General features: G+C 37.3%; 2 protein-coding genes across 3 annotated transcripts; both read left to right on the forward strand.

Moving 5' to 3' along the window:
- The first annotated feature begins 1,038 nt into the window (after nt 1–1,038).
- On the forward strand, nt 1,039–10,417 carry ccdc28b (coiled-coil domain containing 28B). 2 transcript variants are annotated; one of them, XM_084391726.1, is made up of 6 exons: nt 1,039–1,231; nt 4,456–4,708; nt 4,821–4,993; nt 5,218–5,372; nt 6,744–6,766; nt 8,755–10,417. In XM_084391726.1, the coding sequence occupies exons 2-6, from the start codon at nt 4,473–4,475 to the stop codon at nt 8,807–8,809; spliced, it is 642 nt and encodes a 213-aa protein (XP_084247852.1). In that variant the 5' UTR covers nt 1,039–1,231; nt 4,456–4,472; the 3' UTR covers nt 8,810–10,417. The 2 variants fall into 2 exon arrangements, with proteins under 2 accessions (XP_084247852.1, XP_084247851.1); XM_084391725.1 differs by having other exon boundaries at nt 1,046–1,231; nt 8,759–10,409.
- Nucleotides 10,418–11,642: 1,225 nt separating this feature from the next.
- Nucleotides 11,643–13,435, forward strand: iqcc (IQ motif containing C). The gene is made up of 5 exons (XM_084391914.1): nt 11,643–11,820; nt 12,218–12,361; nt 12,616–12,904; nt 12,989–13,110; nt 13,188–13,435. The coding sequence occupies exons 1-5, from the start codon at nt 11,779–11,781 to the stop codon at nt 13,224–13,226; spliced, it is 636 nt and encodes a 211-aa protein (XP_084248040.1). The 5' UTR covers nt 11,643–11,778; the 3' UTR covers nt 13,227–13,435.
- The last annotated feature ends 1,853 nt before the right edge of the window (nt 13,436–15,288 follow it).

Consider the following 15,288-nt stretch of genomic DNA (forward strand, 5'->3'; position numbering starts at 1 on the left):
TGTCCGGTAAAGAGCACATTCAGGGCTTTTCGGAGATACCAAATGTTAGGTTTCACCATGACAACAACTTCTCCTTGGTCTTTAATGGCTGATATTAATTTAGTGATCAAATTTAGCAGTCTTGTGGATCATATTTTAAATTATCATTTGAGTCTTGACAGATTTTCAAACTGTCAAAAATATATATCATATTCTTCCTATGAAATAGGTATTATTGTGAAAATGTTGCCAATTATTCTCCCATTATTTATTACACTTCTTTTTTCATTGTATGTTGCCCTAAAGAACACATTATTTAGCAAATTAGATACAGTGTATCGATACATTGTATTGAATGGGACTACACATTTATGGCCATTTTACCCACATATTACATAAAGTAAAATGGTATATCAATCCATTCCGTTACATCTTTCATAACATATTTGAGAATCATCTTTATACACAGGTTTGGTTAAAAAAAAAATCTTGAAACCTACAAATTGATTGGTGAATGCAAAAAAAAAATCCATGTCATTTTATTTTCTGTCCCGGTGTCCAGTACAGTGGACATAGCATAACACATTAATAAAATATATATTTATTTATTTCTTTTTATTATAATCTAAAACAATGTAATGACATGAAAAAAATACTAAATTCAAACAACTTTCGCCTTTAGATCGCGACACACATGTCTCAATGGCTACAGATTTCGTTCAACGGTTGATAATGCAGAAATTCATTATACAGCCATTTATTTTTGTAGTTTAATGGCATATTAAAACACGTTGTATAAATAGCCAGCTGTGTGGTTGAGGTTTTAATAGTTAGTGTGATGCTCTGTGTCTTTAAACGAGAGCTTAGCTTGCATCCTATTGTGACCACTTTCCTAGTATGGCGAAGGTTTAGCTCATGAATAATAAATTTTGTTGTTTTGACGTTGCTCATAAGCGTACCCATTGTTGAGGCTCGGCTCTTGAATATTAATTATGTAGTTAGGACGCTTCTTCCAATAGCGACAGCGCATCTCATGAATATTAATAACCAAGCTTCACCATAGTACGAGTTGCAGAATCGCCGCCGGGAAGTGGAGACCAAGGAGAGCTCCCGCTGGACATAGCTCGCACTTGATGTCGGCTTTTAAAACGGACCGCGTATAAATCATACGTCATTGGAATGGAAAAACCAACACGGGCGTCTTAAATTTGCGTTGGAAAGCTCAAAGAGCCCCATCCTTATCCGCCAGCCGGTGAGTAAATCGTTGTGTTTAGCTATATGACGATGTGCGCATCGCCTCATGGGGCATCCTGTGCAAATCCTTTCCATTCTGTGTAAAACCTCTTCCCCAAATGAGAAATGCAGTAGATCTCTCACTGGTAAACATATCAAGTCATAAGCTACAATTCTATAATTGCAAAGAAAAAAATGAAGTATGGCGTAAAAAAGACGTAATGTAGCCTAATATAAAGTGCATTCATTAAAATTGAGATTTTGACCCAGATTGTTCAGTATTTACTGGCAATGAATAATCCTTCATCTGAATGGCTATTATAATATAGAATCTATGATATAAGTATACAATTCATATATTCATCATTCATTTAGGCTATTTTATATAATTTTTTTATTTATAAAATATAGATTCTTTAGAATCCACCATTTATATGGAATTAAGGAACATACAAATTGGGCAAAAATTTATTTATTGCTTTTTTACAACCTAATGGGATTAGGATTAAAATAATAGGCCTAACAGTTCAATGCTTTTCTTCAAAATATTGCTTATATTTTCAAAAAGGTCAGTGATATTCTTACAGCTGCCATGTTACTTTTATATACAGATGGTTAAATTGATGCTAGAGTGCAAGAAACCTGATCCGAGTAATTGCAATTTCTAAGAAAAAGCTTGATAACAAGGTATTTCTTTACACAGGGTGAGAAACAGAACAGGAGAATAAACAAACCAGAAAATGGCAGATAGGCTTACTTTATCCATAAGAACCAATCTATAGTTTTGGTGGAGGTTGAAACAACCCCACAAAGTTAGGATGATTAGAAGTACGATTTTCATATATACATTTACCAATGACATTTATCAAGCATGTTACCTCTGATATTGTTATTTGACTTCATGCAGTCGCACAAAACATTGAATTTTCCATTCCATCTGTTTGCAGCTCAAGGTCAGACATTAATAATTGCTAAATGTTTAACGCAGGCTCTCACTTCGACCTGCTGTAATGATTGAAATCTGTTCGCTTCAAAGCTGAAATTGACTTGAGTTCAGTGATACCAACAGGACTCTCAAAAAGCATGTGACAAACCTTCATATTTGGGCCCCCCACATTATTTAATTTATCTCTATGGCGGGGGCCCTTATTATTACGTAATGCTCTTGTTTGCCTTCCCAACCAAAACAAAGCAGAAAGAGCCTGAACATGTACCTTTCCCATTAAAAAAGTAGATAGCTAATGCTTTAGGATTACGGCAATGTTCAGGTAACACTCTTTCATATAAACATTTTTTTGCAATTCCATTCAGTGACTCTAAAAAAGAAATAACACACTCTACCTTTACCTTTTTGACATCATGTGCTATTCCACTTTACTCCACACTCTTAAAAATAAAGGTTCTTTATTGGCATCTATGGTCCATGCAGAACCTTTAACATCTATGGAACATTTCCATTGCAAAGGTTATTTAAGGGTTCTTCAGATTATTAAAATGTTTTCACACTAAGAAAATAAATGGTTCCCTGAAAGGTCATTTGGAGTGAGGTCCAGAAATAGTTCTTCCCCAGCTAACAGGGAATGTTCTGGTACGGTTCTCTCAAAGTTATAAACAAATGTTTTTCCAGTAACATTAATAGAATGCTTGTTCAAAGTTGTTTAGTCTTTAATTATGTTCTTAAAGCGTTAGCACAAAATCATTAGCTATCTATTCATCATGCATTTTTTAAAAATGTTTTAGTTGGATGTTCGTTTAACATTTTAAATGTTACTACTTGTTTCAGAATGTTTAAAGAACATTCAAAAGTAATGTTCCCATAATGTTTGTTCCCTTAAAGGGATAGTTCACCCAAAAAAGAAAATTAGCCCATAAGTTACTCACCCTCAAGCCATCCTAGCTGTATGCTATATGAAGTTCTTCTTTCAGACGAATACAATCGGAGTTATATTAAAAAATGTTCTGGCTCTTCCAAGCTTCATATTGGCATTGAATGGCTGTTTCTGTTTTGAAGTCCATCAAAGTGCATCCATCCATGATAAAAGTCCTCCAAACGGCTCCGGGGGGGTTAATAAAGGCCTTCTGATGTGAAGCGATGCGTTCATGTAAGAAAAATATCCATATTTAAAACTTTATCTACTAAAATCACTAGCTTCCGGCAGACGGCCGTACGCATCGATTTACGGTGGAAGAGTGACCCCTGACCTGACGCAAAACGTAATGACGAACGCAGCAGCGCAGAGGATAGAAATAAAACAAAAATTTTTAAAGAGAAATGTCGGAGGAGCTTGAGTTTGTTGCCCAGCACTGTTTGTTTGAACCGCGAGAGGCGTCTAAACTTACGATACTCCTACATCCTACGTCATACATGCGTCACGAGTTACTCTTGCGGAAGACTTTTATCATTGATGGATGCACTTTGATGGACTTCAAAACAGAAACAGCCATTCACTTCCATTATAAAGCTTGGAAGAGCCAGGACATTTTTTAATATAACTCCGATTGTGTTTGTCTGAACGAAGAATGTATGGATGAATGCCGTATGCCCTTCTTTCTTTTATGGACCACAAAACGATAATAAAAAAATAAAAAAGCCTCACTAGCAATCGTCCATATAATGGCATTTTTTTTACGCAAAAGTATCACAGAATGATCACATGATGCAACACTTGTTGTATATTCCATGTGTTCTGGGGTCGGAACTCTGTCGTCAGATGTGAATGCGATAACTTCTTGTTATTTTGAACACAATGGATATATTCACCTCAGAGAAAAAGGTACATGATGGATTGTATTTCTTGTCCCGTTTTTGTTGGGCGAGACAGAGTGAACTGCTGTGCTAACAGAGTCAGAACGAGCATGTCGCGTAGCCATGCATTGAAGACTAACGGCCAAAGGTTAGGATTTTTGTTAAATAATAATAATGTTGTTCATATCGTATACTCCCAGAACACTTGAAATACCTATGACACGTGTTGCATCTTTCTGTGATACCTTTGCATCTTTTTTAAAAAGCTTGATGCTGGTCGCTATTCACTGCCATTATATGAACAAGCATGAGTGGGAATTTTTTTTAAATTCTCCTTTTGTGGTTCATAAAAGAAATATGGCATTAGAACAACACAAGGGTGATTAATTTTTGACTTAATTTAATTTTAGGGTTCCTATCCCTTTAAGAGTGCAGGATCAGATCATGTTGTATTTCCTACATCTCAGTTGCTGAAAGCTCTTGTCTATGTCTCTTAGAAAGTGCCAGTGCCCTCATGGAGGACAAGAGGAAGAAAAGGAGTCCCAAAGTGTCCCTTCCCCATCCCCCTCCTCCACCAATCAACCCTCGAAAGCTCACCGTTCTCCCGGCGAGTAAGAGCGCCACATTCTCATTGGGTCTGCCCCATCCTCCCTCCCCCAAACCCAGGGGAAAGTGCAAGAGATCGGTGGGGGCAATGGGTCCATCAAAAGAAGCTCTTGCCGTTCCTGAGGTACCCCCTAAAAACACAAGGTTTGTGTGCTTGTTCTCCTAAGTTTGATCTTTGTGTTTTTATTCGACATTTAAAAATTGTGCCACAAAATAGAGTCTAGCAGTGATTCTGGTTCTATTTGTACCGATACAGGCCTCACCGAGAGAAGCCCAGAGCTCCTCAGCCCGCCGGACCTAGTCGCGTGTCCCAGTCCTCCTCACCGCTCCAGCACTCATTCCTCACCGACGTCTCCGATGTGAGAGAGATGGAGGGAGGACTGCTCAACCTGCTCAACGACTTTCACTCTGGAAAACTGCAGGCTTTCGGTATGACACATGTGCGCTAGGGTTTTATTCAGAAGCTTTAATAGTTTGGGCTGTAATTAGAATCGGTTGGCAGTCTCAATTGTTGGGACATTTTTGAGGAATGCAACGGTGTGTAAGGGTGGCACATTTACACCATCTAATTAATAAGTGAGTTGATATAGATTTGCTTTATGATTCTTGTAAGGTATCTCAGTTTGTATGTGTATAACACGGTGTGTTTGCAGGTAAGGTTTGCTCCTTTGAGCAACTAGAGCATGTGAGGGAGATGCAGGAACGTCTGGCCCGGCTCCATTTCAGTCTGGACAGTCATGTGGAGGAGCTGTCTGAAGACCAGAGAAAAAACGCTTCGGACCGCAATCTTGAACACCTGCTTTCTAACGTGAGACATTAATTCACCTCATTTTATCATGCAACTCTTGTAGGGCTGCACGATTAATTGAAATAACACAGAAATAGTGATAGGGCTTTGTGCGATTATCAAGTGGAAACGAATTAAATGAAAACATGTGCTGCGTGTTTCAGAGTAAAGCGCAACGCTGAGCTCAAGATTCAGTGGTTTCAGTGTCTTTTCAGTAAATTCTGCTCCATGCGAACTCATCCCTGCATCCACCGTGAGTTTGGGTCATGTATAACCTGCATTTAGGAACGCCACATGCACCACCCATCTTCCAAAAAAACAGCTGTCAATAAAAGAGAAGCTTTAAGGGCTTAGTAGTAATAATAATATAATAATAATGATGATGATGATTATTGATGTATAATCACAACATATTTGGCCAAATTGTGCAGCCCTACAAATAAGCACAACAAACTTGGAACTTTTATTTTAAATTCTAATCACAATTTTAATCACAATTCATACTGAAGCTTAAACCATGGACATTTATTCTGCTTTCACATGCAAATGTATATTTGTACCTCATAGACACACACATTAGTGGAATCTGGATTGACTGGATATGGAACACCAGTCTATTTGTTCTCTCTCCACTATTCAAGCCCTCTGAACGTCTCTCACACGCAAATACTCAAGAACTGAACACAATAATACCCTGTATCTCAATACAGGCCTGTGGCTGAATCTTGTATTATTATCCAAGTCCAAGTGTCGCCCTCTGACTGAATTCTTTCATCAGCCTGTGAAGGGCTGGACAGTTACTATTGATAGTATTTCCCTTCTAGCTGTCAGCTCAGTGGTATGTGCTAGAGAGCCCAGAGTGTGTGAGAGAGAGTGTGTGAACTGTTTCATTATTGATGATTCACTCAGTATAACAGAGTGTATTTGAATCTTATAATAACGAGTTCAGGTTACTTTTTATCCTACTTTTTTTCATTAAGCTTGTTTTAGGACTATTGAGACTTTTGCATTGTGACAATAATTTCATTAAGCACATCCCCTCCACTCTCCATAATGCAATATTTTACTTAAAAAATGGTCTAAAATTCCCATTATTGATTCTCATTACTGTACTAGTCTTTTTTAATGTATTATTTTTTTAATCAGCAGCATAACAAATACTACCATGATATATTTTACAATTTAAATAATTGTTACGTAACGTAGTATATTAGAAACTTGCACGACGAGGAATAATTCCAGGAAACAGACTTTAATCGCAAACACTCAGGAACCAGGAGAAACGCAGGGGAAAACCATACAAACATTAACGAGACCGAACCATGAACACAAGAAACACAAGCAGCAAATTATATTGATTTTTTAAATGCATCTTTGTTTTGTCCCATATAGCTGGAAGAATTGAGCAGCTCCATGTATCCTTCCACTCTATGGTTTGTATGTGTTGTACATTGCAAGAATTATAAAATACAATGTTTATTGACTTTTAATCTTAATCAACTCTCTCTCAAGTTAAATATATTGTGAAAAAAATGGTGTTTATCCAGAGAGGGTTTGTGTTAGACTGAAAGCTCTCAGTGTTCTCAGCTAAGCACTTAGTTTTAGTTTCAGTGAGTGCAGGGATTGTGTTTCTCAAAACATCTTAGATCAGTTGTGTCCTAATGGAAGCCAAATACGTACATGCATTATACAGTGGGGAGAACAAGTATTTGATACACTGCAGATTTTGCAGGTTTTCCTACTTACAAAGCATGTAGAGGTCTGTCATTTTTATCATAGGTACACTTCAACTGTGAGAGACGGAATCTAAAACAAAAATCCAGAAAATCACATTGTATGATTTATAAAAAATTAATTTGCATTTTATTGCATGACATAAGTATTTGATCACCTACCAACCAGTAAGAATTCCGGCTCTCACAGACCTGTTAGTTCTCTTTAAGAAGTCCTCCTGTTCTCCACTCATTACCTGTATTAACTGCACCTGTGAGAACTCGTTACCTGTATAAAAGACACCTGTCCACACACTCAATCAAACAGACTCTCCTCTCCTCTCCACAATGGCCAAGACCAGAGAGCTGTGTAAGGACATCGGGGATAAAATTGTAGACCTGCACAAGGTTGGGATGGGCTACAGGACAATAGGCAAGCAGCTTGGTGAGAGGGCAACAACTGTTGGCGCAATTCTTAGAAAATGGAAGAAGTTCAAGATGACGGTCAATCTCCCTCGGTCTGGGGCACCATGCAAGATCTCACCTCGTGGGGCATCAATGATCATGAGGAAGGTGAGGGATCAGCACAGAACTACACTGCAGGACCTGGTCAATGACCTGAAGAGAGCTGGGACCACAGTCTCAAAGAAAACCATTAGTAACACTACGCCGTCATGGATTAAAATCCTGCAGCGCACGCAAGGTCCCCCTGCTCAAGCCAGCACATGTCCAGGCCTGTCTGAAGTTTGCCAATGACCATCTGGATGATCCAGAGGAGGAATGGGAGAAGGTCATGTGGTCTAATGAGACAAAAATAGAGCTTTTTGGTCTAAACTCCACTCGCCGTGTTTGGAGGAAGAAGAAGGATGAGTACATCCCCAAGAACACCATCCCAACCGTGAAGCATGGAGGTGGAAACATTATTCTTTGGGGATGCTTTTCTGCAAAGGGGACAGGACGACCGCACCGTATTGAGGGGAGGATGGATGGGGCCATGTATCGCGAGATCTTGGCCAACAACCTCCTTCCCTCAGTAAGAGCATTGAAGATGGGTTGTGGCTGGGTCTTCCAGCATGACAACGACCTGAAACACACAGCCAGGGCAACTAAGGAGTGGCTCCATAAGAAGCATCTCAAGGTCCTGGAGTGGCATAGCCAGTCTCCAGACCTGAACCCAATAGAAAATCTTTGGAGGGAGCTGAAAGTCCGTATTGACCAGCGACAGCCCCGAAACCTGAAGGATCTGGAGAAGGTCTGTATGGAGGAGTGGGCCAAAATCCCTGCTGCAGTGTGTGCAAACCTGGTCAAAAACTACAGGAAACGTTTGTAATTGCAAACAAAGGTTTCTGTACCAAAAATTAAGTTCTGCTTTTCTGATGTATCAAATACTTATGTCATGCAATAAAATGCAAATTTAATTACTTAAAAATCATACAATGTGATTTTCTGGATTTTTGTTTTAGATTCCGTCACTCACAGTTGAAGAGTACCTATGATAAAAAATTACCAACTTCTACATTCTTTGTAAGTGGGAAAACCTGCAAAATCGGCAGTGTATCAAATACTTGTTTTCCCCACTGTATGTGCTGAAAGAATACTGGAGTCAGCATGTTTATATGTAATAGGACCTCCAGACCTTGTACATTAGATGTACATTAGCAGTGCATATTTCCTTAATGCTGTTTAACCAGACAGAAACTCCACCTGGCGGAAAATCAAGACTTACCCAAGACCTCCAACACCTGAAGCAAGAAACCAAACCCAGCCGACCATCAAATCACTGTGCAGACCAAAGCCCAAGTTGCCATGGCTACAACTCAACTGCAAGATAATGAGCGCCATCATCGTGATCCGTGACTAATGCAATGCTAAGTGACGGCAGCAGCATCAAAGCACGTTCTCCATGTGAATGAAATTCAACAGCAAAAATGGCACTTCTTGTTTGTCTAAATATTTCAGTCTTTGCATTTAACAATTCCAATGATTTTGAGCCTGAAAGCCATTTTTTTTAAAGTGTTTAAATTGGGATAAATAGTAACTGTACTTCCTCTAGGGTTTGAATGAGTTGATTCCACAGGTTCATTCATCAATGCTAAAGGCTGACTCAGTTAAACAAGAACAGACTTCAGAAACCCGAGATCTAGAATTATTAGATCAACCATGAAAGCAGTGAAGGAGAAGATTAACACTTACATTATTTGTCAATCAGCACATACACAATGGATTTTCTTTTTGTTATCGGTCGGTGTTCTCTGGAATGATGTTGTAAATGGCTGTGGAGTAGCTACTGTATAAACTCACTCAGGACTGCTTGAGATCATTGATCTTAGTGCCTCTTCTCAGCCTCTAGATTACATTGATTGTTTTACCGGAAGGTCTTCATGGGACTCTCGTAATGATGGAATGGAGTCTTTTTGTAGATGCTTGTACATTAAAATTGAAGTACGGTTATTTCATATAATGTTATATTCCATGTTTGTAAACTAGAGTTTTAAATATCTATGTTGATATAGGAACAATAATGATAGAAGTTGTTTGTTATTCTAAATGGAACTGATGGAAATGTACAGGATTTGTGTGTGTGTGTGTGTGTTATCTTTGTGTAAACTAAATTGAAAACATAATGGAATCAGGCATTTCAAATTTCAGGTTCTAAAAAAGTTGAGATTTGGGTAATTCTAGAATTAGAGAGGAGTTGACTCGAGAATTCCCCCATTTCTTCATGGAGCACAAGATTGTATTTGAAACTTGTAGATTTGTATAGTCTCTAGCCCAAAGCACAAAAGCAGTGCAGTAACATCTAATAAAGATCTGCAGTGGATCAAAACTGCTGCAAAAAATGTTACATAGTCCATAATACGTATACAAGCTTACTAACAACAACCCCTTATGAAAAGCCAGTCTTCTCATTTTACACCAGTTTCACTTATAAAACATCAGCACAACAAATGGACAAGTTTAGAGAAAAGTAAAAGAAACACCCGTTTGAATTTTATATATATTTTTCATAATGCAGTACCATTTCACTGCTGACCTCCGCTATGCCTACCTCCAACTATTTCAATAGAGAATCAGTACTGTTGCAATTGAGGGGAAGTCTGTTTAAATTGATATAGGATTGATTCATGGCAGGATCTCATCCTGCATCTACACGTACAGGCTGTAGTCGAAAGCATTTGAAAGAATCATTTAAAAATGACATTTGTATTCTTTCTGCGAATTATTTATTATTTAGTTATTTGAAAAAGAAAATATCCGTGTCCTTTGCTTTTTGTCCATGTCTTTTGTTTATCAGTGCATAGAAACTATTTTCTATTTGTGTGCTTTAAGTAATAAAACTTAATGCAACAATTAACTCACTTTGACTTTTTGTGACTTACTATTGCTATTATGGGTAATCAAGTAATAGGTAGTGTAAGCAGTTTGATTTATTAAAATCAAACACAAGAAATGTAGTATTGTGTGGAGCATTTTGATTATAGAGAAAGGGGGGGAAAATATATATTTTTGTTGTAATATGTTAGAAATATAGAAGCATTAAATGTGACAAAATGACAACATTTGCTCAAACCAAAGAAGGTTTTTTTATTTTTTTTTATTCACCTATATTATCAATAAATTGTGCTAAAGAAAAAAAAACATTTAAATTGGTGGTTCAATATTTGATACAATATATTAAAACGTACACAGTACCAGTCAAATTTTGGAAACATCACTAGTTTTAACATTACTACGTCTCTTATGCTCATCAAGTCTGCATTTATTTGATCAAAAATACAGAAAAAACATTAATATTTTGAAATATTATTACAATTTAAAATAGTGGTTTATATATATATAATTTATCCCTGTGATGGCAAAGCTGAATTTTCAGCATCATTGCTCCAGTCTTCAGTGTCACATGATCCTTCAGAAATCATTATAATATGCTGATTTATTATCATCATTGTTGGAAACTGTTGTGCTGCTTAATGTTTTTTTATAACCTGTGATACTCTTTTCAGGATTTATTTAAAACAGAAATATTTTTACCGTTCAAAAGTTTGGGGTCAGTAATTTTTTTCTTTCTTTTTTTTTTAAAGAAATTAATACTTTTATTCAGCAAGGATGCATTAAAATTATAAAAAGTGATAGTAAAGATTTATATCGTTATAGAAACGATTTCTATTTTGAATAAATGCTGTTCTTTTTTAAACTTTTTATTCATAAATGAATCCTTAAAAAAGTATCACGTTCCAAAAAAATATTATGCAGCCCAACTGTTTCCAAAAATTGATAATAACTGAGTATCAAATCAGCATATTAGAATGATTTCTGAAGGATCAAGGGACACTGAAGACTGGAGTGATGGCTCCAGTGATTGCATCACAGAAATAAAGTATATTTAAAGTATATTAAAATAGAAACCGTTATATTAAATTGTAATAATATTTCACAATATTACTGTTTCCTTCAGTATTTTTGATCAAATAAATGGGTTGATGAGCATAAAATAATTCTTTCAAAAACATTAAAAACAGTAATGTATCCAAACTTTTGACCGGTACTGTACATGTTGGGGTCAAGGGGACATGAAAGTACTGCATTCTAGGAATGACCCCATTACCAAAACCTCTTCCAAACAGCGGGTGGCGGTCACGAGCTGAAATCCTGTCTGATCCTCACTGTGTCTGTTGGGGAAGAAATGCACAATCAACCGTTCAAACAGCGGCGCTATGAACGAACAAACATGGATTCAGATATTAACTCAATTTCAGGTATTATTATTATTATTTTGATTTAGTTTCTAAAGTTGATGTGCATGTATTTTATAAATAATTTGTTTAAACGTCTGTCTGATGAGTAACTAGGCAAGTTCATTTTTGTTTACACTATACAGTCGTTATTCATATTCATTTGTTTATCTTAATTTTTGCAGCAGATCTTTTTTTTTTTTTTTTTGGACCTTGTCTGTTCTTTTCAATACATTTTAAAACCCTTATAAGATAACAAATAAATCTTGCTTTTGAATAGTACATGTCTTTAAATGAACTTTTTGACAACAGACGTTCTATAGCTTGTGCTTTTTAATAAACATGTGCAGAGGTTTAGTTGATCTCAGTTTAGTCCCAGTATCAGGAAAGTAAAGCTAACATTGTGTATTGTGTTCTCCAGGCTCAGTGTCGCGGTTATGTGATGAGGCAAGGTCTGAGTTTGGTTCAGACTCAGTTTGAGGACATCGTGCGAGAGATTGATGGAGGATTGGATCACTTGCAGTGGAGAGGAAACATCATTCCCAAACCTCACTTTACTGACACTGTGAGCTTCTCTGTCATTACTCATTTCTCATACTGTGTACTGCTGTGTAAAAACTACATATGTCACAGAAGCTATGCCTTAAAGTTTCATTATCACTTTTATTTAAGATTTTCAGATAATGTCTTCTTGTTTGTGTAATTTAGCTATCGCATGCATCTCATCTGTTGATTAATTAATTGATTCACGTATGTCTGTTAGTATCAATATTCACATTGCATAATAATAGATTTTAATATACATAATGTAATCTATAGAAAAGCCTACTGCTGCAGTATGAACGCTCCAGGTTTCAGTGCCATGACCGTCAGGATGACTCTGAGAGGGAACAGAAGATAGAAAATGAGGACGGTGAGAAAACTCTCTCACAGTCTGAAATCCAGGTACCGGAGAGAGACGAAGCTCCTGAAACAGCCAGCAGAGACACTTCCACACCTGTGGACGACAGAGGAGAGAACGCAGTCAGACAAAACCTGGCGGATTATTCTACTACACTTTGCAGTGCTGTGAATTCAGATGTTTGCCACAGCAGCTTATTTCAGACAGGTGCTATGAGAAGAGACTTTGGCAAAAAAATAAAGAATACAAAACAAAAAAAACAGCTGGACTTTATGTTTTTGTTTTTGGCAGGACCAAGTTTGCATTCGGTTTCGAAAGACACTGCACACACTCCTGACTCTCTGAAGCAGCAGCGGAGCACTTTGGCCATGGAGCTGCTGTGGATCCAGCAAGCCATCAGTAGCAGAAAGAAAGTGAGAAAAGTTTATCATTTTTAACATTAATGTTTAAAATATATGACTGAAAATGTATCTGCTCTGCTCCTTTGCAGTATCTCTCCCTTAAACAGAGAATGGATGTGTCACACTGATATTGGACCAGGGCTGAAGTGGACTAACATTTTGAGAGATGTTTTTGTAATTTCTTTGTAACATTTACAGCGCATTTACAGAATGTTTAAGAATTGTTGTAAATCTGTTTATTTATAAGTTTGTTTTGTCCATAAATGTGTCTGTGTTAAAGAAGAGATTGTATTTTTGTATAAATGACATTTCAGAAATAAATATAACTTGCACATATATCGAGATGGTTGAGATATTGTTTTTCCTGTATCACAATGAAGCCGTTAATGTTTAATTCTGAAAGGACCATTATCTCCATTATCCAAGTTTTTGGATAAAACTTCATCAGGGTACTAAATACGTACAATGTTATGTATATTTATATATGTATAGTAGTATGCTATTAAGAAGTGGGCGTTGTGCTAAAAAAAAGTAACCCTGTAATTTATTTGCATCTATTGTACAGATTCTTTATATAGTCTCAAAATATAATAAGTATTATTATTATAGCCCAGCGATACATTTAAAGTTGGATATATAGTGGGCTACATTAAGATTCAACCGCACTCATATAAATTATATATATATATATATATATATACACACACTCACCTAACGGATTATTAGGAACACCATACTAATACTGTGTTTGACCCCCTTTCGCCTTCAGAACTGCCTTAATTCTACGTGGCATTGATTCAACAAGGTGCTGAAAGCATTCTTTAGAAATGTTGGCCCATATTGATAGGATAGCATCTTGCAGTTGATGGAGATTTGTGGGATGCACATCCAGGGCACGAAGCTCCCGTTCCACCACATCCCAAAGATGCTCTATTGGGTTGAGATCTGGTGACTGTGGGGGCCATTTTAGTACAGTGAACTCATTGTCATGTTCAAGAAACCAATTTGAAATGATTCGAGCTTTGTGACATGGTGCATTATCCTGCTGGAAGTAGCCATCAGAGGATGGGTACATGGTGGTCATAAAGGGATGGATATGGTCAGAAACAATGCTCAGGTAGGCCGTGGCATTTAAACGATGCCCAATTGGCACTAAGGGGCCTAAAGTGTGCCAAGAAAACATCCCCCACACCATTACACCACCACCACCAGCCTGCACAGTGGTAACAAGGCATGATGAATCCATGTTCTCATTCTGTTTACGCCAAATTCTGACTCTACCATCTGAATGTCTCAACAGAAATCGAGACTCATCAGACCAGGCAACATTTTTCCAGTCTTCAACTGTCCAATTTTGGTGAGCTCGTGCAAATTGTAGCCTCTTTTTCCTATTTGTAGTGGAGATGAGTGGTGCCCGGTGGGGTCTTCTGCTGTTGTTGCCCATCCGCCTCAAGGTTGTGCGTGTTGTGGCTTCACAAATGCTTTGCTGCATACCTCGGTTGTAACGAGAGGTTATTTCAGTCAAAGTTGCTCTTCTATCAGCTTGAATCAGTCGGCCCATTCTCCTCTGACCTCTAGCATCAACAAGGCATTTTCGCCCACAGGACTGCCGCATACTGGATGTTTTTCCCTTTTCACACCATTCTTTGTAAACCTTAGAAATGGTTGTGCGTGAAAATCCCAGTAACTGAGCAGATTGTGAAATACTCAGACCGGCCCGTCTGGCACCAACAACCATGCCATGCTCAAAATTGCTTAAATCACCTTTCTTTCCCATTCTGACATTCAGTTTGGAGTTCTGGAGATTGTCTTGACCAGGACCACACCCCTAAATGCATTGAAGCAACTGCCATGTGATTGGTTGATTAGATAATTGCATTAATGAGAAATTGAACAGGTGTTCTTAATAATCCTTTAGGTGAGTGTATATATACAGTATATATATACACACACACACAATATATAGCAAATCTCGACTGCGTGATTTTTTTATATCGTCGCAAAATGTAAACTATATTACAGATATAAAAAGTTGAATAGATATCTATCTTTATCCATGTATACACTCACGTAAAGCTGTATACATTATATAGCAGATCTCGTTCTGCTTGATTCTTTATATCGTCGCAAAATGTAAACTATTTTATCGCCCATCTCTAATCTAAACCCGACTATAAGGCATGAAAATAT

The sequence above is a fragment of the Rutilus rutilus genome, assembly GCF_951802725.1.
Source record: "Rutilus rutilus genome assembly, chromosome: 20".
Taxonomy (NCBI): Eukaryota; Metazoa; Chordata; class Actinopteri; order Cypriniformes; family Leuciscidae; genus Rutilus; species Rutilus rutilus.

Bases quoted from the DNA above. Each gene is read 5' to 3' on its own strand.
- ccdc28b (XM_084391725.1), top strand. From the start codon at position 4,473: ATGGAGGACAAGAGGAAGAAAAGGAGTCCCAAAGTGTCCCTTCCCCAT. The intron at 4,994-5,217 runs GTATGACACATG...GTGTGTTTGCAG, and splicing joins TGGAAAACTGCAGGCTTTCG to GTAAGGTTTGCTCCTTTGAG. The intron at 6,767-8,758 runs GTATCCTTCCAC...TTAACCAGACAG, and splicing joins GAAGAATTGAGCAGCTCCAT to AAACTCCACCTGGCGGAAAA.
- iqcc (XM_084391914.1), top strand. From the start codon at position 11,779: ATGAACGAACAAACATGGATTCAGATATTAACTCAATTTCAG. The intron at 11,821-12,217 runs GTATTATTATTA...TGTGTTCTCCAG, and splicing joins AGATATTAACTCAATTTCAG to GCTCAGTGTCGCGGTTATGT. The intron at 12,362-12,615 runs GTGAGCTTCTCT...TGTAATCTATAG, and splicing joins AACCTCACTTTACTGACACT to AAAAGCCTACTGCTGCAGTA.